This window comes from Cnephaeus nilssonii (assembly GCF_951640355.1).
Source record: "Cnephaeus nilssonii genome assembly, chromosome: 2".
Taxonomy (NCBI): Eukaryota; Metazoa; Chordata; class Mammalia; order Chiroptera; family Vespertilionidae; genus Cnephaeus; species Cnephaeus nilssonii.
Genome location: NC_137073.1, coordinates 51987447 through 52010796, shown reverse-complemented (window position 1 = coordinate 52010796; position 23350 = coordinate 51987447). Strand labels below are relative to the sequence as shown.

At 41.6% G+C, this 23350-nt stretch overlaps 1 protein-coding gene across 3 annotated transcripts in view; it reads left to right on the top strand.

Moving 5' to 3' along the window:
- Nucleotides 1–20585, top strand: part of FER (FER tyrosine kinase) — a 304478-nt gene extending 283893 nt beyond the window's left edge. For all 3 annotated transcript variants that reach the window (XM_079799477.1, XM_079799478.1, XM_079799476.1), the window contains 3 exons: nucleotides 2963–3117; nucleotides 9932–10054; nucleotides 11110–20585. In XM_079799477.1, the coding sequence (XP_079655603.1) occupies nucleotides 2963–3117; nucleotides 9932–10054; nucleotides 11110–11252 (421 nt within the window). In that variant the 3' untranslated portion in view covers nucleotides 11253–20585. The remainder of the gene's footprint in view (nucleotides 1–2962; nucleotides 3118–9931; nucleotides 10055–11109) is intronic.
- The last annotated feature ends 2765 nt before the right edge of the window (nucleotides 20586–23350 follow it).

Sequence of the window (23350 nt, the reverse complement as noted above, 5' to 3'; positions counted from 1 at the left end):
ACTACGGCCCGCGGGCCACATGCGGATGTTTTTGCCGTTTTGTTTTTTTACTTCAAAATAAGATATGTGCAGTGTGCATAGGAATTTGTTCCTAGTTTTTTTTAAACTATAGTCCAGCCCTCCAACGGTCTGAGGGACAGTGAACTGGCCCCCTGTTTAAAAAGTTTGAGGACCCCTGGAATAGACAATCTGTCCTCAGCAGGGATCACTCCTAGAATAAGATTGTATGAATATACTCATTCAGAAAATATTTATTAAACACCTACAATGTGTCAAGTACTATTCTGAGCACTGGGAATACAGCTCTGAAGAGCACCATTGGATCCTATCCCTATCACCTTTTACTTTCTCAAGGGCTTTACACCTGCAATTGTCACCTTTTCCTTCTGAATTAGTTTTGCCTCTGTACAATACTATCACCATCTATATATGCATGCAATAGCCCCATATTAGGGAGGGAAACTCCTTTGACCTGAAACTCCCTTTTAGTTACTTCTCTATACTCCTTTATAGCAAATTTATTCGAGTATCTAAACTCAGTATTTCCACTTCTTTTTCTCATTCTCTTTGAACACATTCCAATCATGCTTTTGTGTTCACTATTTCACTGAAATTGCTCTTGTCAGTGTCTCATTAAAATCCATGTTGCCAAATCCAGTGGCCAATTCATAGCCCTAATTTTTCTTCTCAGTAGTAGTTGATAGAGTTGATTGCTGTTCCTTCTTGAAAAGCTTTTTTCACTTGGCTTCTAGGATCAACCTCTCTCTGGGTTTCCCTTCAGCCTCACTTGCTGCTCCTTCTCAGTCTCCTTTCTTCAATCCTTCTCTAAATGATGGAGTATTCTAGGGCTTAGTCCTTAAACACCTTTTTCTTCTCTATGCTCACTGTGTAGGTGAAAGTATTCTCCAATCCATAGCTTCAAATCACTAATAAAAGAGTAAGATGCAAATTGACTGTACCTTTGTGATGCCCATCAGCCAATCAGGAGTGAGTATGCAAATTAACCCAACAAAGATGTTGAGTTAATTTGCATATGCAGGGGCCGAGTGGCCGGGAGTGGGGCGGGAGTGTTCTGCACTGCTCCAGGCCGCTCCGGGCCTCTGGGCAGTGTGGGAAGGTGGAAAGCGAAGGCAGTGCCAGCAGCCAGGGGAAGGAAGGCCCATTCTTGCACGAATCTTCATGCATGGGGTCCCTAGTATCATATAAAAGCTAACAACTCTTAGACCTCTCTTCTGAACACCAGACTAATATACCCAACTACCTACTTAACTTCTCCACTTGGATATCTAATAGATATCACAAACTCAACAAGTTCAAAACTACCCATTCTCAATATTGGATTTGTGTTTACTGCATATGATAACATATCCCAAAAAAGAAAAAAACAAGCTCAGCAACAAAAATTGCTTGAATGACATAGAAATTTCTTTCATGCACTAACAAAATTAAAAACTCCAGAGATACAGAGGTAGACAATCTAGAATATGTATGGCAGTCATATTCATCAGGCACCCTGGCTCCACATCGCTTGATGTTTTTCCAACTTTGGTGTGCTTCCTCTTTGTGTTAGCATGAGGGAGAAATGTAAAAGTATTTCCTCTTTCTTTTAAAGAAACTTCCTAGAAATTCTAGACAACTCTTCTGCTTACATCTCATTGGCCAGAACTTAGATTATGGCCACATCTAGTTGTAGGAACTGTAGGAGAGGTTGGGAAATATAGCAATTTTTCACTGGATGGCAAAAAAAATCAAGATTATTTTACTGAAGAGTAGTAAATAGATGCTAGGAGGCAACTGGCTTAGGATGTCTGCTACACTAGGTCCTCCCAATTGGAATAAATGTCAGCTCCATTCTTCCAGTTGTTTAGGCCAAAATATCTTAGGGTCTTCATGACTCTTTTTCTCTCCTACTCCACATCTAATCTACCAGCAAATCCTATTGGTTGTACTTTCAAAATATATCCTGAATCTGATGGCTTCTGACCAACTCCACCACTTTCATCTTACTGTCTCCTAACTGAGCTCCGGGGTTCCGCCAGTAGCATTGTGTGTGTGTGAATTTGATTATTGAATGTTTTCTCCACTAGAATTAGAGTAGGGACTTGGTCTGTTTTGTTTATTGTTGTCTTCCCTATCAGATAAGAGTGGTCAGGACAGATATCTCTGAGGAGAGGGTATTTGAGCTAAGAATGAAGGGGAGCCAGCTATGCAAAAGTCTAAGAGTGCACTCCAGGCAAAGGGAAGGACCCTCCAGTGGAAATAAGCTTGTCATGTTTGGGTGGGGTGGGGGGGCGGGGCAATAAGAATCTCAGTATGTCTAGAATATAGCAAATTATGGAAAGAGTGGAACAAGATGAAGTGGGAGAGAGAGACAGGGCCAAATCATCATGTAGTTTTGCCTGACCCAGATGCAACAGAAAAAGTGTTGGGAAGCTCTAGATTACACTGCAGATTACTACTCAGTAACTATTAGCAGCACTCAGCTACTTAAAATTTAATACACTAAAAGTAAATAAAATAAAACATTCAGTTTCTCAGTCACATTAGCCACATGTGGATAATGGCTACCTACTAAATAGCACAGCACAGATGGAGAACTTTCCATCCTCACAGAAAGTTGTGTTGGATGGTGCTGCGCTAGGAACGCAAAGGAGAAATAATGCCAAGTTTGCTTGGCCTCTCCTTTGTGACTTTCTCTTAACTCTAGAATCAGTTTTTCTATTTAAATTGAAATGGATGTGGTGCCTTAAAAATTAGCATGTGGACTGTTCCATATGCAAATGTTGGCATGGATGATTTTTATCTGTGATAGAAAAGATGGGAGAGACTGTTAAATCACAAACTTTCTTAGCCTCATTATAAATACATTGCAAACGTAAAAAGTGCAAAGTGCAGAAGTCATAAATGTGAAAGTGGCTTTCAATTTGTTTTAATAAGGGTGTTTTCTGTGTTTGTAACCTAGGGATCTTGCTGCAAGAAACTGCCTGGTAGGTGAAAACAATGTTCTGAAAATCAGTGACTTTGGAATGTCTCGCCAAGAGGATGGTGGAGTGTATTCATCTTCTGGCTTAAAGCAGATTCCCATTAAATGGACAGCACCAGAAGCTCTTAATTACGGTAAGATTGGACTCTTTCCTTTTGGTGGTTAAAAAAAAACAAATGGGCTCCAACAGAACAAAACATTCACAAGCAAAGTTAGAGGAGTACAACAGAGTGCAAGGTAGAATGAGGTATAAAATATTCATACTTTGCACTTAAACATGAGCACCGACTTAATTCATTGACCTTTTTGATCAGATTTTTATATGTAAGATTGCTAGTTTTAAAAGATTACTTACAAGCATTTTCAAATCTGAGAATTCCTTTTTATCTGAAAAACTATTTTAAAAAATTTTTAGATTTATTAGGGTGACATTGGTTAACAAGATTATACAAGTTTCAAGTGTACAATTTTATATTACATCTATATATTACATTGTGTGTATATATTTGGTTGCCTTTTTGTTTTGTTGATGGTTTTTTTTTAGTTGTGCAGAAGAATGTAGTCCCATTCATTTATTTTTACTTTAACTTCCTTTGCCTTTGGGGTCAAGTTCACAAAAACCTCTCTGAGACTAAGATCCATAGTTTAGTTCATATGTTTTCCTCTATGTATTTTATTGTTTTAGGTCTTTTATGTAAGTTTTTAATCTATTTTGAGGGGAGAGACCAAGAGATTTTCTCACTCTGCCATGATGCTGACGTCACTACCAGATTTTCATTTTAAGAGTCAGATTATACACAGAGTAAAAGTGTTGCTGTGGCTTTGGCATTTCTTTTGAATTTCTTATAACTTCATCTAATGTTAGGTTCCTAAAATATTAAGCCAATCAATCTTGTAGTTGCTCACTCTGAAAACTGACATGGTTTCTTAGCATCTCAGTCTCTGGAACTTGTATAAATCTTGTGGAAAGAGATGGGAATTGCATTTTAAAACAGCAGGGATTTTTTTAACTTGAATTTTTTATGTGTCATTGTAATTGGATATAAATACAGCTTGCATTATCTGTGGTTGGGATGAAATGGGCCATAACAAGATGGGTAACAGCTCAAGAATTTTGAAAGAAAAAGATTGTGCTTTGAGTGAATTTAGAAATTGCATTTTTAGTAAGAGAAGCAGCATAAAAGCCATGGGTTGGTGAATGGGTGTAGTATGGTTTGAATTAAAAAAGCATAAAATTATTTTTTGTTGATTTAAAATGAGAAATTACGTCATGAAAAATAAGGCATTTATAAATGTCTTAATTTAGGCATTACATTCAGACAAATAAACCTTTTTATAAAATGCATGTAACAAAATTAACCATTTTAAAGTGAATAATTCAGTAGCATTTAGTACAATTCACAATGTTGTGCAACCCCTACCTCCATCTAGTTCCAAAATAAAACCCTTTACCCAATACGAAGTTACTCCCCATTACTGTCTCTCCTCAGCCACTGACAACTACATACCTGCTTTTTCATGCTGTGGATTTACCTATTCTGCATATTTCATGGAAATTGAATCATACAATATGTGGATTTTTTCACTTAGCATAATGTTTTCAAGGTTCATCCATGTTGCAGACTATTATTCCTTTTCATGGCTGATTAATATTCCACTTTATGTATTTACCACAGTTTATTCATTCATTGATGTATTTTTCAGCAGTTTTGACATTTGTGAATAGCACCACTATGAACATCTGTGTACATGGATTTGAGTACCTGTTTTCAATTATTCTAAGTAAACACTAGGAAGCATATGGTAATTCTATATTTAACTTTCTGAGAAACCAACAGATGTTTTCCAGATAAAGCTGTGGAATATAATTAGTTTGGGACTTGGGGCAGAAACTAGAATCGCTCTTTATTGTGTATACCAAGGATACTATGGGATAGACACATGTGGGTAGTTGCCATTATAAGAAGTTGACAAGACTGTTCTAGTTGGCAACAATGAAGTTTTCAAAGATAACGTTCTACAGATAGTAAGCCTCACCCTTAGTTTGTCTTCCCAGATGCTATCAAGAGAAGCTTTTGTGAGCTTCCTAGTGAGCCAAAACTAAATCTACTATTCCTCATATCTAGAGAATATCTAGAGAAAGTAGCAGTTCTGTTATTTTCCATCATGATTTTCTCTGGAGTGGTGGTTGTTTTTACTCTAAGGAGATCAATCACAGGTTAAAAGATAGGATTGTAACTCCTGTATTTACACAGAGGTTTTCTTTGGATAATAAGACATCGCTAAGCCCCTTCTTATTCATTCTTGTAGCATCCCTATAAGTGAGCTGGACTTGGGATATCCTAAAGGCTTACCAGTAAAATACAGATCTCTAGAATTTGTTCTTATACCTGTTTGCTAGATCTACATTATATTGCCTTTACAACTCCTCTTACTTGTAAGCAATTATGCCAAGTAAAGTTCTGCCTTTCAATAAAAGTGTATTTTAGTTGAATTTCAAGCTGATAACAGTATTTACAAATCACAATTCTAATTCCACATATCTCTTAACAGCCAGGCTTCAAGCATTATATTTTTAAGTATTTAAAAAATATTAGTTATACTAGAAGCCCGGTGCACGAAATTTGTGCACGGCGGGGGGTTGTCCCTCAGCCCAGCCTGTACCCTCTCCAATCTGGGACTCCTGGAGGGATGTCCGACTGCCCGTTTAGGCCCAATCCTGGTGGGATCGGGCCTAAACGGGCAGTCAGACATCCCTCTCACAATCCAGGACTGCTGGCTCCCAACTGCTTGCCTGCCTGCCTTCCTGATTGCCCCTAACCACTCCACTGCCAGCCTGTTTGCCCCCAACTTCCCTCCTCTGCCAGCCTGGTCACCCCTAACTGCCCTCTCCTGCAGGGTTGATCACCTCCAACTGCCCTCCCTTGCAAGTCTGGTCCCTCTCAACTGTCCTCCATTGCAGGCCTGGTCCCTCACAACTGCCCTCCCTTGCAGGCCGGGTGCCTCCCAACTGCCCTCTCCTGCTGGCCATCTTGTGGTGGCCATCTTGTGTCCACATGGGGGCAGGATCTTTGGCCACATGGGGGCAGCTATATTGTGTGTTGCAGTGATGATCAATCTGTATATTACTCTTTTATTAGATAGGATAGAGGCCTGGTGCACGGGTGGAGGCCAGCTGGTTTGCCCTGAAGGGTGTCACAGATAAGGGTGGGGGTTCCCTTGGGGTGTGGGGCGGCCTGAGCGAGGGGCCTGTGGTGGTTTGCAGGCCAGCCACGCCTCCTGGCAACCCAAGGTGAGGCCCTGGCATCTGGAATTTATTTTCCTTCTACAATTGAAACTTTGTAGCCTTAAGCGGGTGAGCCCGGCCAGGGTGTGCAGAAAGCTTTGCTTCCCCTGTTGCCGCCGGCAACCCTGGCCTGCTCTCTCAAGCTCCATTCTGCCGCCATTTGTTTCAATTTGTTTACCTTCTATAATTGAAACTTTGTAGCTTGAGTGGAGGCTTAGGCCTGCAACGGCTATGGAAAGCTTGGCTTGCTCTGTTACCTGGGAAACCTTGCTCTCTGTGGCTGTAGCCATCTTGGATTGGGGTTAATTTGCATACTCGCCCTGATTGGCTGGTGGGCGTGGCTTGGTTGGTGGGCATGGCTTATGTAGCAGAGTGATGGTTAATTTGCATATTACCATTTTATTAGAGAGGATTAGTTTCAGGCATAAAAAAATAGTGATTTGACATTTTTATACTTTACAGTGTGATCACATTATTACTGACTATATATATTCCCCTTCACCCTACTCCCTCCCTCTTGATAGCCATCAGTTTGATCTCTATTTCTATATCTGTTTTTGTTTGGTGTATTTTTTTAGATTACACATATAAGTGAAACCATACAGTATTTGTCTTTCTATTTCTGTGACATATTTCACTTATCATAATATCCTCTAGGTCCATCCATGTTTTGAAAATGGCAAGATTTCATTCTTTTTATTGCAGTGTAATATTCCAGTGCATATATATATATATATATATATATATATATATATATATATATATTCATTCACGTCTTCTTTACCCATTCATCTGTTGGACATCTTGATTGCTTCCGTATCTTTGATATTATAAGTAATGTTGCAATGAACATAGGGATGCATGTCTTATCATTTCCTCTGCCCATTTTTTATCATATTGGTTATATTTTTGTTACTGAGTTATATGAGGTTTCTTATATAATTTGATTATCAAATCATTATCTGATATATCATTTGCAAATATAACCTTCCATTCAGTAGGGTGTCTTTGTTTTGTTGATGGTTTCCTTTCGCTGTACAGAAGCTTTTTAGTTGAATGAAGTTCTGTTTATTTTTGCTTTTGTTTCCTTGCTTAAGGACTATATCCAAAAAGACATTATACAGACTGATATCAGAAATTTACTGTTTTCTTCTACAAGTTTTATGATTTCAGGTCTTACACTTAAATCTTTAATCTTTAATACATTGAGTTTGTTTTTGTATATGGTATAAGAGAGTGGTCTGGTGTTTGTAATACCACTTGCTGAATAGGCTATCATTACTCTATTTTCATAGACTAGTTGGTTATATAATATGGTAACCTACTAAATGAGAAAAAATATTTGCAAATTATATATCTGATAATGAGTTCATATCCAAAATATATAAAGAACTCATACAACCCAACAGCAAAAACAAAAAAAATTGATCAAAAAATGGGCAGAAGATCTGAATTCATATTTTCCTAAAGAAAACATAGAGGTGATCAACAGGTACATGAAAAGATTCTCAATGTTGCTAATCATCAGGGAAATTAAAGCCACAATTAAATATTACCTCATATCTGTTAGAGTGGCTATTATAAAAAAGACAAGATATTATAAAAAAGACAAGATATAACAAATGTTGGTGAAGATGTGAAGAAAAGAGAGCCCTTGTGCACTTTTGGTGGGCTTGTAAATTGGTGCAGCCACAAAGTAAAATAGTATGGAGGTTTGTTGAAAATTTTAAAAAAGAAGTACTATATAATCCAGCTATTCCACTTCTGGGTATATATCTGAAGGAAATAAAATCATTATTTGAAAGAGATATAATTACTCCCCATGTTCATTGTAGCATTATTTACAATAGCCAAGATATTGGAACAACCTTAGTGCTCATCAATACATGAATGAATAAAGACAATATAGTAAAAATATACAATAGGATACTTTTCAGGTATTAAAATGAGTGAAATCTTGCTATTTGTGGCAACATGGATGAATCTTGAGTGCCTAAATCAGATAGAAAAGGACATATACACACCAAAAAACACAAGTACATAGATACAGAGAATAGATGGGTATTAGCTACAGGTGGGTTTTAGGATGGGTGAAATGGAGAAAGTGGGTCAAGAGGGTGTTATGTACAGCATAGTGACTATAGTTAATGTATGTGTTGCATATCTGAAAGTTCCTAAGAGAGTAGATCTACAAAGTTTCATCAAAAGAAAAAAATATAACTGTGTGATGACAGATGTTTACTAGACTTACTGTGTTGATCATTTTGCAAATATTGAATCATTATGCTGTACTCCTGAAACTCTTATAAATCAATTCTACCTCAATAACATAAATATGTAAATAAATTTTTAAAATTATCCTTCAGAGATCAAGGTTATAAGATGGAGTGTTGGATTATTTAAAATATGCCTTTCTAGATATCTGTCCAGATATTATCTTACAAAAAGAAGGTATTGACTCTCTATTCCTCGTACAATTAGTCTTAACTGTAGCCATTGAATGACTTTCATAAAAGGTATTAAATATTGGATGCCAAACATGAAAAAGTTGATATGCAGACAAGAAAATGAACCTTCCTGCTAAATATCATAGTGAATGTCCATACTTAGTCTACTAAGAAGGAAGCTAATGTACACAGCTGGAGATGAAAATCAGTAAGCATACTCCAAGCTCTGCCTTTGGAGAAATTACCATAATGTAGGCTTACTCTGGTTCTCATTTTACTTTTTTTCAAGAAAGTGAAAAGGCCATCCTACTTTAAAGAAACCTTTCCTGGAATGGAAAGGTTAAGGCAAGTAGCTACAAGGAAGTAGAAATGAAATCATTTCAGAATTCCTGTAACACTGCTGCAAATGAGGATTAGTTAGAATAGTTTATGCTATATATGAAAAAAAAAGTATGTTGGGAAAATCTAGGAAATTTTTACCTCTTAGATATTGGAAAGAATGTTTCTGCTTTGCCTCCTTGACTTCACATCCATCTCCAGAATGTATTTGGTGTTGGCTTTTATTTCTGCATCTCTGGAAGACTATTAAAAAAAAGAATCTATGAGCTTAGCTTATGTAGCCTAGTAAAACAGGTGCGTCAGGACTTCAACAAAACAAGTCACCATGTACTTTAAAGAAGATTTTTCTATCAGCCAGCTCTGTTAATTTGCACTCTATTCAAAACACACACACAAATATATTTTCCATAAATGAAAACTGTCAGTGGGGAAAACGAGACCTTTAAGCAAGTAAGAATATCTGTAAATAGTGATGAGTAAACAATTTAAGAAACTTTCCTTATTGCTTTAACTTTGTTTGTAATCTTAGTAGAATGAAAATGATGCAGGCAGAAAACAAAATTGCAGAAATCCAACTTACTTAATCTCCTAGGCATTGATATGTACAAACATATCTTTTTTATATAAACCATCCATCTCAGTTAGGTACCACAGGGAAAGCAAGCTTGCATGCTGGCTGAATATTTGTTCTGGTGGGGGTGGGGGATGTGATTTGGAAGGTGTTCATTTTTTGGAGAATGAAACTCGTGCAGAGAATAGGATCACTGGTTTTTGGTAAGTTTAAATATATTAATATGTGACTGACATAGAAGTGCATACCCAAAAATGGTCACCTACTTATCCACTCACCTGGTTGTGGTTCTGTGTGCCCTCTAGGGAGGTACAGTTCTGAGAGTGACGTGTGGAGCTTTGGCATCCTCCTCTGGGAGACCTTCAGCTTAGGGGTCTGCCCGTACCCTGGAATGACAAACCAACAAGCACGTGAGCAGGTGGAAAGAGGTGAGCCAAAGACAGGACTGGGAGTGGCCTCATCCAGCCCCAGGGACAGGCTGGGGGGAGGCGGGGCATGCTGTTTGGGGGTGTAGGGAAAGCAGAGGTGTTTGTAAATCTGCTTCTGAACCCCATGGATCGCGTGGCTCTTATACAACAAAAAGCAACAAAAACCTTTTTAGCTTTGAAAATAGAGAGCTCCAGGCTTTTCTCCCACTCCCCTTGCCTGGCCTGACATCTGCAAGGCACACCATTCAGTCTCGTCAAGGGAAATTGGAGAGTGTTCCTCAAGCTCCTGTTTTTTATTCCATGTGAAATAAACACCATTAGTGTCACTGCGAACGAAATGTAATTAGACTTCAGGAGGTTTCTGAGAATGTTGTACCACTTCTGAAGACGCCCCGTGGTGTTCCCAGATCACCACGGGAACAGGAGGTGGTGATGCCAGGCAGGCCTTAGCTATCAACAGAAAGGATGCTTCTGACATCGAGCAACGCGGCCCCAGCCACCTCGGGAGGGGCCTGGTGGTAGAGCTGGTGGAGAGGATGGCTTCCTACCTTCTCTGACCTCACAGACCCTCCCCAGGCGCACACACAGGCACCCGCCCAGCACACCGCCGGGGTGCGCCCAAAGCTTGGAATGAAAAATAAGATTCTTCTGGGCTGTAAAGGACTCTAACTCATGTTCATTTTTATTTCACTTTTGAGTTAGTGTTTATCAAATCCCCCTCCTCTCTTCATCTTCAAAAACCTGGGGAGTAGAGATGATTTTTTTTTTAAACTCTGCCCACAGCATCTGAAAGCAAATACTTAGAGCAGATGTGCATCTGCCTGTGATGTATCTCACATCAGACTTAGCAACAAACAAAGCGGGTTCTCCGAACTTGAAGGTAATTCTGTGGCTCCGTAATAATGAAATACTTGTTTAAAAAAAATCAGTTTGCCTTATAAAGGGTGTTATGTTTCTGTTCCATCTACAACATAAGGTACTAAACTTACAAACTGCATAATGCCCTGCGCGAACATTCATATCTTATCTCCATTCTTCTTCTGTTGGGTCTTTAGGGTACCGGATGTCAGCCCCTCAGAATTGTCCAGAGGAGATCTTTAAAATTATGATGAGGTGTTGGGATTATAAGCCTGAGAACCGGCCCAGGTTCAGCGAACTCCAGAAAGAGCTCAACACCATCAAGAGGAAGTTCACATAGTGCCAGGCGGGGCCGGACGCAACCTTCAGGCATCCCGTTCCCTCGTTTGCAATGAGTTTGTACCACGTTACCTGCACCAGTCTGCTAAGGTTATTTTTTTATTAACTGTTTTTTAAAATATGTGCCACTTAAAAAAAAAGGGGGGGGGGGCGCAAATGCATTTAAGGAACAGACAGTCCTACCAAGGGCTTTATTAGCTCATCATAGCGATCCTGCCACTCCAGGCCACTGTCATAGAAAAGCACAGGCGCTCACATGAGGGAGAACAGACGTTTTTCACATCAAGACCACTGATGCTCCTCAAAGCTTTGCTACTCCAGGCCCAGGTCACGGGTCGCGTCGGTGCCACAGACCCGGCGCACTCGGTGCTAGAAGCTGCCTAGGTAACGCCCTGTTTGCAGGACACCTTCCAGCGGAAGCTGGCTCTCTGCTCTGCCGAGGCAAATTACATTTGTAAACATCGTTTTCTATCAGGAATTATTTGGCCCTCCTGGGTTTTTTGTTTTAATTGCCAGAAATAGCGCACTGCAAGAATGGTCACTCTCCTGTATTAGTAGCGAGGTTGTCAGTTCCCGCCTCTGTTTGGGCATCGGAAAACCATGCACGAGATGTCCTCAGACAGCACACTCCTAGCATCGAGGCAGCAGCTTTTAAAGGATGTTTTGGAGAGCTGCGGCAGCAAGAAGTCAGGACGGGAGGGTGGTCTGGAGAAAAAGAGCAGCTAGACAGTGGATCAGAGAAGAGAAGGAAAACATGTCTTCCTATCTAAGCTATGCCTTTACAAACATCAAACACACTCGTTTTATTTCATGGTCTGAAGTCCCAAAACAGATTCTGAGAAATGATTTTCAGGAGTTCATAGATAAAGCCTTCTTAATGGCAACAAAAAACTTTTTAGAGAAACTACAAAGCACAAGCCCACAAAACCAACAGCATGCTTTTGGGGAAGTACCTGCACCTCAGAGGAGGCCGCCCAGAATTTAATGCCCTGCATTGGTGCCATTTCCTGAGCTTCATGACCCTAGTTCAGAATCACACACTGCACGAAGCAAGGCAGGTGTGGATGAAGACAACTGGACAATATTGAAGAAAATCCAGGACAGCCCCCTATCTTCACTTTCCCCCCGTGTGACCCCTAGACTGCCACCTGGAACCCTTCCCTTGGGGGACAGGTGTGCAAAGCATAGTGCTGGAGATGCTTCCTAGGAATGTGTAACAGTTACATCGAGGATTCTGTTGAGCTAAACCTTTGCTGCATCCAGGGACCTTACCCCATGTTGTGTATATAGTTACCGCTCAGGATCAGTGTGTGGGGGAGAGATGGTCAGGCTCAGGGGTAAATGGGGCGGAGGAGCTAAGATTACGTGCTCAGGTGTGTGTCTAGGCAAAGAGCACCTCAGTGACTGTTTGGTCCTTGTTTATTGAAAGAGCTTATTTATGGGAAGAAAATCCCTCCTGTCCTCTTTGGCTGTTTGCTGCCTGTGAATATCACTGCATGGAACTCAAACCCAGCACTCCAAAAAGTAGGAAGGATAATACTGAAGAGAAAAATGGCTTGTCTATCATTTCAATCTTCTTGCAAGTTTTGTACACATTTAATGATTACTACGTTCAGACTAAAACAAAAGCATAATAAACTTGCCTTCAAAAATATATTGCAATATTCAAAGCAATTTTTTTAAAAGTCAGAACTGTTTTCCCTTCTGTCAGATATTATAAATAAATGGAACCTTCTTTTCATGGCATACACTGTGATAAATCAGGGCCCAGACTTGGGAATTAAAATTAAATGCTATGGTCTTTAGGCCCCGGCCAGCCTTCAATCGTAAGAGTAAGGTGGGCCATTTGCACCCTTTCCCAGTATTTCTAAGGGAATCTTCCCCTAAATTTCTTATTTATAGAAACTTGCCTCCCATCACTTAGCAGCTTCACTGCTGGGATGGTTTGGGCTATAATTTTGTGAACAAGACCTGAAGCTTAATCTGTGCATTCTGGTTTGAAGAAGGAACATGGCATTGATATTTCCCTCACCCTGTTAGAATTTACAATTCACATCGTAACTCTGTGCTTAAATTAAAGCAGCTTTCCAAACACCGTGACAGCTGCAGCATTTAAATTCCGCTTTATTCTTCGTCCCAGAGCAGGCGGTAGTATAGTTCAGGATTAATAACTCATGGGGAGTTTTTCAGGATCATATCCGTTGTAAAGAATATTAAATTTAATATAGGTACATGCACCAAGAAAAACTTATGCAAACCATTTTTTACTGTTAATTTTCCTGCACTTGAAGCATAATTTATTCATCCCTTCTGTCACTGATAATTATTGGAATTATGTACTTTAGGTGGCTAATCCATAACCAAAAAGCACACATAAGTACTGTTCTGAATATGCAACTTGATGTAGGAAAAGAAGGCTTCAGAAATGCACAGAATCCTGTGACTTGTAAGAAAATAGTTGTAACCAAAATTGCCACCGGTCTGAATGTAATTAAGCCAGGTTGCAAATCTTTGTGTTGTTAATGGATTTTTCAAGAGGTGCATTTATCACTCCCATACAGTTCCTGTCATAATTTCTTAATTTATGAACACGAAGGGGAGGGGGGTGTCAGGCAATCTGAATCTCACCTACATTTTTCTACTTTGAATCACTAAGGAGCCTTTATGAAAAATATTTAGCTAGTTTATCATTTTTCAAGGAAAGAAATCTTTTAATGTCAAATTAACATTTATTACCAACATGTGAAAACAGATTGATTTTGTATTTGAGTAATCAGAGTTTACTTCCCAAAGCCAGGGCATTCCTTCTCTTCCAGGAAAATAATAATAAAGGATTAAGAGTTTTTGTTTACACTTTCAAAACCAGAGGCTATATTTCAGCTGTCCTGCCACTAGGTCCTCAATAAAAGTCCTCATGTAATCCTTTCTCATCTCCCAAATGTAATATAAGCAATAAAATTCTTCATTCATAATTCACCATTTTATCACAAATAAGTAGATCAGCACAGACCATGAGCTACTGTTCAGCACGCATTTCACAATTGTTTTTGCACTTGAGGGTTATTTAAAAAGAAAAAAAAAACTGTTTAGTCACCGAAATAGTTCTCATTTTCCTCAAACCACAATATGGTTTTCTTGTCTATGTTATATTCATGTTTCTGTGTTGCCATATAATTTTATACAAAGTTTGGTTAACACCACTGAAATAACTATGCTTCACAATACTGGTGTGAGATTACGTCAGAAGAAAGTGTTTAAATTATAATAGATGTCACACACTGAGGACCTTATAGTGGGATAAACATAAAAATTAGAATGCCACAACAATACATGTCCCACCTTACCCTTCATCCCTGTGAGGCACCAGAAATTCTGAGGGTGTACCGGGAAGACTTGCTCAGTGAGTACTCCTAGTGCACTGTATGTGGCCTGTGACATGAGAGTAATTGAAAAGAGGTTGTTCGCCTCTGCCCTCTTTATTTTTCCCCATACACTCCCTTGATCACACGGTATTTAAAATGTTTCTTATCAACAAAATTGATTGTCCGTGAGCACTGTTCTGAGTCATGTAGAGACTGACTTGTATTTAGGACACCAGAGCTCTCACACAAAACAGAGAATAATGCAAAATAAAAAGAGCAGACAATTGAAAGCCACTTTTCCTTATGTATTAATATGTTAATTAAATGGAAACCAAGATTTTTATATGAAAATGAGTTTATATTACTTTTCCATTATACTATTAAGTTAGCCTGAAAGTTTACCATTAAAATAAAATGTTACCTCTTTTATTACTAACTTTGATTTGCTTATACATGTCAGAAATTTTTTTATTAAATATTTTAATTTTATTTATTTTTCTGTTTTGATGAGTTTATAGCAAGTGTGAATACTATAATATTTGGAGCTGCATATTCATTTGTGTAAAAAAACTAGTCCTGTACCAAGATTACCTACTTGCAAGAGATTGGTACATTCCCATAAAATTCTCCTTTAAAAAATAATACCATAATAGCAAAGATATATAAACTATATGCCTTAGTCATAATTCAATTTAAGGAAATATTTATTACCCCTTGAAAACCATCCTACTGCCTCATGCCGATTCAGAGATTATATTCTGAACTGTAAGTTTAGACACTAAGACGTACTTAGCTGCCTAATAAGGACTGAGATTCTTGGGGAGTAGAAAAATCTGCTGTTCTGAATTCCTAGTCACTTAAACGGCGGTGTAGTAATGAGCATAGGCTTCAGTGCAGGGAGCTGAGGCAAGCACATCTGAAGGCAAGGAGGAAAGAACCCGTTATTCCAACACTGGACGATGCTGCCCTACGGAGAATGTGGAATAATTAAAGTGGAACAAAGACTTGGACGATGTCCCTAGAAAGCCTATGGAAAACAGTGCCACCAAGCCAGATCCTTCCCACAGGAAACTGAAAAGGTCTTGGGGCCAAAAGGAGGAAAGGTGGTCACCTGCCAGCACGTGGGCCTTCGTCCGAGCGGACCACACACCTTCTCCCCTGCGTTTGGAGCAGGTTTACGTCCTGGCTCGGAGCTGCTGCTGCGCTGAGCGACATTTGTACTCATTGTCCTGCCCACTACAGGACTGCGTCAGATGTCTTCAAACTTCTAGACTACTCAAAGTACCTTGACATGTGCATTAGTTATATTTAATACTTCTTAAACCGAGATCACTGATTATTCATACCTTATTGGGAATCTTTGCTTGCAATGGGGCTTCACCTAGGCCAGTGATGGGCAACCTTTGGAGCTTGGTGTGTCAAACTTCGCCAAAAAACTGAGCATAACTCGGGTAGTGTGTCACTTTGAGGAAAAAACATTATTTCGCAAATGTTTCATCCTCAGGAGCAGCAAATGTTTCATCCTCGGCATGCGGCCGCCTCAGCCTTCGCGTGTCATCAGAAATGGCTACGCGTGTCATAGGTTCGCCATCACTGACCTAGGCTAATCTGAGGAAAGAATGCTTATCTCAGCCCTCGTTCACCTTGTGACTAATGCTAACTAATTGGCTCCTAGAGTTACCCCCACAGGGACCGCACTGTGATGAGCTCTACTCTGGGAAAACATGGAATTAAGCAGGGAAGTAGGAAAATGCCAATTAAATAGCAGGCCCCATGTCTGTATACTAGTAACCCTTGAGGGAAAGGAATCCTAGAAACATCCTAAAGCCAGTCAGTGCAGCCCCGCTGGAGGGAGACACCGAAGGCAGAGAACGGGACACCCAGACAGACTAACGGACATGAAGGGCAGTAACAGTGCCACCCAAAGTGACTCAGAGGCCAACCTCCGACAGGTCACTGCAGCATCAATAAGGGGGAGCTGATCCTCAGAGGAGGGTTTTTGAGGCACTCCCTGCTGCATGCTATTAAATATTACAAGCCTCTCAAGTCGCTACAACATTTATTAAAGAGCACGGAATTGGATATTGGTGTTCTTTATGATCCCCGTAATCTCAGGAGGCGGCCCCTGTGAAATGAGAGTTACCCTCGCTCAGTTTTTCCGTAAGGCCTCAGGCAGGACAATGTTCCCTACACTCCCTGAGCAACGGGACGCTGAGCAAAGGCACTCGCGCCTGGGTGGGCAGCAGGTGGGAAATTTGCTGTGAAGGCTGCTACTTTTTATTTTGTGAAAGAAAAAATATCCTGCGGGTGTCTATGCCTGCAGCATGAATACAGACTTAGCTTCCCTGCATGCCCACAAACTAGCAAGAGCCCCAGAACAAGAATATTTAGGGCTCACTCTAAAGATTCGAATCCTGAATTTCTAAACTATCTCCCCAGACAATACCATTGAGGCCAGCAGATGTGAGTGTTCTACAAAGTGAGGAACTGTCCTAAGGGATAGTCGAGACCTGGAGCAGAGTGTTGTAATGTTCGCCCTCAGCTTCATCCATTCACAAGCTTTTCTTAAACATCTGCCCTGTCAGGTGCAAGGAGCCTTTGCTGGGTGCTCATTTTTCTGGGGGGTTTTTGTTGTTTGGTTTTGGTTTTTAGTTTTTTACTTCTGGTTAGTATTTCCTTTTCTCATACTCAGTTTCTTAATCCTTACTTTACCCAAACAGAAAAGCCTTTTATGGTTGGCTTTTATCAGATGGTCTCATAATTGGCTTAGACCAAAGAGTTTCTCCTCAGGTGCTCAGGAGGCCCCTGCCTTTGAAGGAACTCCCAGGCATCCATTACCAGGCCCACTGCACACCCACTCTGCGAGAGCCCAGGCAGATGCAGCGTAGAAGACAAAGCCTCGCTGTGGTCCCTGGAGACAGGGGATTAGGCGGCAGATGTGCGTGATGAGTGACACTGTCCACAGAGGAGGGAGATTTTCCCAGGCAGAAAGGTCACGGTGAGCAGCCTGTAGACTTGGCTGAGTAAGCTCATTGGGTGACCTACCTCCCAAGAAATGTTAAAGCACGAACAATGATCACTGCACCTTATACCCCTGGGCGTATTCGATGTTTCCATTCCACCCTTCTGTGCCATTATTTTTATTTTTTGCACACTCCTCTTGTCGGAAAATATCTGAAATTAGTATTTCAGTTGTGCCACAGTAATGAGTTTTCCCATAGCTTCAGGAAAAAAAGGGTAGCAAATATGAAGGCCTGAGTTCAAAATAAGCCAGTCAGCCTAGATATCAGACTCCACAGCACTGCTGGGTTAAAACATCAGCTCTAAAGTCCCCCAAAGCCGTGCCCTTCTCAGAAAGCCACCTGCTCCTTTTGTCAAGAACATCTTTATCTTTGCTCTCGGAATCAGCACGTGCTAGGCCCCACCCACAGCAGATTCTAAAACAACAGCCTAACAAGCCAGAATTCGATCCCTGAAGCAGACAACAGAAACACTGCCTTACTCCGGTGTGCTCAGGGGAAGCATCAGTGCAAACACTAACCGCCTAGGCAGTCCATCTGCTCACAGGAGATGACACCTTATTTGAAAGCTAGGAAAGCGGTCAGTAGGAAATGTCAACGTTCTGAGCAACACAGGGCAAGTGTAAGATGGCCTTAAAAATAATCCCGGTTCCCGCATTGGAGCAGCAAAACCCTGAGAATGAAAAGTGAGGTAGTGTATGTATGACTCCAGCACCTCATGATTAATCTTTTTTTTTTTTTTTTATGTAGCTCTTTTCAGATAGGGTCTTCTTTTGAGTTGCATGAACAATCTTTATGAAACAAAAAAAGCAAAATTCCTCCCAATGGGGGCTTAAATTTCTAAATGCCCTGCATTCAGACCCTTGGGGACTGAGAGGGAATCTGAGATCCCAGGCGTTCTGGTAGTCTTCGCCAGCTCACTAATCCAATGCTTTTGTTAATTTGAAACACAGAAGGGAGGAAGAAAAATGCCCTATTCTGTAGAAAGTTTCTTTGACAAATAATTTGACTTGGTGGGAATAGACTTGCCTGCCTGCTCTTAAGGAATGCCAGACTGTGGTAAGCAAATGCATGGGCATGGTGCCCAGAGCCGTGCATGCTTCATAGGACTGTCATGCTTCCCCTCACCCACGTACAGCAGTTCCTATGTGTAGACTGTGGGATGGCATGGAGGCCCCTCCCCTGCCCGTCTGAACTGCTTCACTTCAGCTACAAGCAGAAGTCCAATTCCAACAGCAGTGAACTAATTTGCCCTAATTCCTCCTCGGATGCTAGGCCTTTCACACTGACCATGTACAGAAAATATACATGTTTTAGTGGAGTTCACTATTTTTGGCTTTAGTGTCAAAGACATTGATAGGATTGCCCCGATTCCCCATAACAAGTATATTTTATAATCTTATGATCCTAAATCCAATCCTAGGTGTAGTTTCTTCGCATCAAATCAAAATCAGAGATAAAGAGGAACTGGTAGGGGAGGGGTCTTGGTTATTTCAAATTCATGCCCAAAGCAGCCACAGACATGAAACCGCCTTTCACGTGATGAGCATCTCACTCCACTATGTGCACTCAGTTACGCACTACCATCCTGTGACATAGTCAGACCCTCGCCATGCACCAGTGCCTGGGCTTTACATGGGCCACTGCTTCATAAACATTGAGCTTCCTCACTGAAACACCTTTATAAGTCAGACATCCAGAAAGCTTAAGTTTAAAGGCATTGCATTGGATGGCCTAATTAAGCAACCTGAGTGTAGTGGGGGTTGGTGGTGGCGTGGTTCTTGCTGACTTTAACTTCTGGTTTTCTTTGTGTTTTTCCTGGTTTGGTCTGATGAGTACCCTAAGAATGGAATTCTCCAAGGCATCCAAGCCATACAGCCACATAGGGTTAGAAAAAGCCAGGTAAATGCAGGAGAATATAATCAAGTTGCCCAAGTCTAAGAACAGCACTGACTCCAGGACCCTAAGCAAACGGAAAGCAAAGACCCAGGGTGCACGTGATGCCCAGGCCATTTGGGCAGCCCTGGCCTGAGGCCCTGCTACCTTCCTGGCACAGGCCCACGCGAGTGGCTGCAAGAATGTCATGTTCTGGTTGCTTCCTCTCCCCTTGTTAGAAGACGAGTTTGGTGTGATGGGTGGGAGTGAAGCCTGCCCAACCCCCCTCCCCCCCCACACACACACACACACCGGGTACAAACGTTCTGTCTATAAGCAACATTTTGAGAAAGCACTCCTGTGGTCTACACAGTTCCCTTTTAGCACCAATGTTGTCAGGTTAAAGCACCTTTAGTCTTTTTTGTTATTGCTTTAAAATAATATATTTGTGAAGTGGATAAAAGAAAACACTGGAAATCAGGTGCTTCTTATAAAAAGTTCAAGTGTAAAACATACAAGCAAGGCCTTTGGTAAGTTTCTCTGGTTTGTAAGCAAGTCTGAAAATGAGTGGGGCTACATGTATAAAGCTGTCTGTCTTTTACCATTTTTAACTCAGATCTGTATTTAACACTTATTTATTTGTTAGTTTTTTTACATTCAGAAAAAAATACACTTTGAACTTTGACTAACATTGTAGAATGTTTTTAAATTGTTTTCTACTTTTTTAAAACGTGATTTCACAATTTTTGTAAACATTGATCATTTTTGAATAGCTTCTTTTTCTTTTCCAATGGACCAGTTACCACTTACAGTTCTGCGGAAACTTTTTTTTACTGTATTCTTATATTAAATGTAAAATATTTGTAGCAAACTGTGCCTTGTCTTGTTTAATCTTTGCATCATGTTTATATTTCTCTCCCTTTTCCATGTAAATATACTCTAAGTAGAAGGAATGGAAGAAGAGATTTCCATGGTAACTGGCCTCCTAGGGATGTAATGGTGCATAAAAAATTATTAGCTTTCAGTTTTTCTGTAATTAAGCTTATGAGTTCTGATGATAATGGGTGTGTGTTGCATACAACACTGCTTCCTCCTTAGAAATCAAAACTGAAATGCTGTTCAAATCTCATTTCTCTGAGTGGATTGGCTGTTTGCCAGGGTCTTGTTTTGTTTCGTAACAGGATTTGTTTAGATATAACAGAGGGATGTGGGGGAGAAAGGTGGCTGCGAGGGGTGCTGGGAGAGAAGCTGAGAGCTGCGCCCATGCTGCAGTCCTGGGCCTGTATCCGGCGGCTCTCATACAGGGCTGAGCTGGTCACAGAGCCCACACCGGGACTTCTCTCTGCCCTTCAGCCAGCACATCAGTAACCTCCCTAAAACAGCACGCTGCTATTTACACAGGTTTCCATGCATTAAACCAAGCGCTCTTCTCATCCCCGGTCTTGGATTAGAGGCGTCACCACCCCCCTCAAAAACAACGTGCGTGTTCGTGGGCCGCCCACCAGCTTCTTAGAACAGGCAAAGGGATCCACACGACCCCTGCCTGACCTCCTGGCGCTGCTCCCGGGGCCCTGGGTGAATGCCTTTTCTCGGCAGCTTTATCGTCCGCCAGGTGGCGCCCTCATCTCCAGCAGGTTTGATACCTGACAGTGTCCCAGACATCCGTGTTCTTTCTGACTTCAGTTCATCAGGGCCAGTGTACCCACCAAGACAGCGCGGCTGTTTAAACTGAAACCTGTGCCCAGGAGGGATGGACAGGATCTCCGAAAGGGATCTGAAGCCCCATTATCGCCCTGTCCACCCGCTCCAGCTAGTGATTTCTTCGGGCAGTGTGCTGGTGGATGTTGCCTGCAGAAAACAGGGATGTAAAACTAGTTTCTATTAAGAGCATCAATGGTCGCTCCTTCCATTAAAAGCTGACTGAATGAAGTGCTTTCCAGACTCCTTAGATCTGAAGGAACTGGACGGACAGTCCAACACGCCTCAGCCCAACTTGTGATGACAGTTGAGCAAGGCAGGCGGTGCGGCTTCCAGGGGCATCGGCTGATGGGACAAGCACGACGCCTGCCGCTGGGAGCCAGGCCCGGCCTGCCCCGCCCCCGCAGGACCCTCACTAGCTGGTAAACCTGAACAAGCCATATCCTGTCTAGAGTGGTTGCACCTGCAAAATGAGGTTTGGCTAAACAATGACCTCATGTTAACCCTTTTTCTTTCTTCCTCTTACTCCCCCTTTCCCCTCCCCTTTTTTTCTTTTCAGTGGTCACTTCCCCTTCCTAAAAGCATCCTAGTTTCCTCCAGGGAAACGTCCTCTTTTTTCCTTAGCGTGGTCCTGATGGAAAGGATATTCCATGTGCCCTCCCACTACAGAACCCAAAGAATCCACATCCTTCTTTATAGACTGGATGGAATCCTTCTGCTGAGACTGATCTTCAAGGACAGAAGGACCAGCCAGAGGGCATTCCTCTAGGACAGTGGTCGGCAAACCGCGGCTCATGAGCCACATGCAGCGCTTTGGCCCCTTGAGTTTTTAGCAAAGGCCAGCTTAGGAGTACCCTAGTTAAGTTTATAACAATGTACCTACCTATATAGTTTAAGTTTAAAAAATTTGGCTCTCAAAAAAGAAATTGTACTGTTGATACTTGGCTCTGTTGACTAATGAGTTTGCCGACCACTGCTCTAGGAGGATGTTGCATTAACGCCTGCTTCCTAGCCCTCCAGAGCACCCTTGGTTTCTTTCCATCCCCCAACCCCGTTCACTGTGCTCCCATTGACCTCCGAGTCCCCGGCCAGCCTGCCAGCTAATTCCCTCCTCCCTGACAGATCCACCAGACCCACGGGACCCACCATCCGGCTGCTGCCCGCAGCCAAAGCCCTGACTGACACACAGGTCTCCCAGGGGAGGTCCCCAGCGTTGAGAGTCTGTGATCAGTGTTCTCGGGGTCATTTTGGAACCCCTGAATGGCAGCACTATTCAGGATGAGTTCTGTTCCTTTGCTTTTTACAGTGTTGCTGTCAGAATTCAGCAAAAAGGAAAACTCCCTCCAGGTTCAATCATCTAATGTGCTGCTGATTATCCAAACTAAGCCTTTTAATACCTCCCAGCTCTGGCCAAGGTAGTTCAGAATTATAAATGTTTCTTTTGCAGTCTCCCTGTGGTAGCAATGGCACCATAGGATAGTTAAATGATAAGGTCAATGGACTAGAACATTGCGAGAGCTAATTGATCTATCGCTGCAATATAAATGCCAGGAATTAATAGAAAAGTAAATGTCACAGAAAGGTGGGGTACTGAGCTCAGAAGCTATTCTCCTTTGGCTCCCCACTCCCACCTTTCAGAAGGGCTTGATCTTATTCCATATTAAGGAGTGTTCCTTTTCTGAAAACAACACACACACACACACACACACACACACACACACACACACACATTTCCTTTTAGGTCTAGGTAAAAGACAATAATTGAAGCCTGTTGGGTTTTCATCCCAAGCTAATTTTGAAGCAGCTCCTGGAAGCCTTCCCTCTGCTTGCAATCCTCCCCATGTCCCCCTGCCAAATGCCAAGGCCTAATTAGGATGTGGTGATGAAGCAGAGTAGGGCTCTACGGGACACACTTATGATGCATGTGCCAGATGAAACGGCGTGAGTGGGGGAATGGGAGGGTTGGATCACTGGTGTCCCATCAGGCCCACAGTCTTGAGGTTTCTGTCAAAGCCAGCCCAAAACCCAGAAACTGGGCCTTTCTTCTTGCAGAAGTGCACCAGGGAATACCCATCAGAGATGGAAACATGTTGTGGTTGAACCATTACTTTAAATCTCAATCAAATAAGAAGACAGGCAGCCAT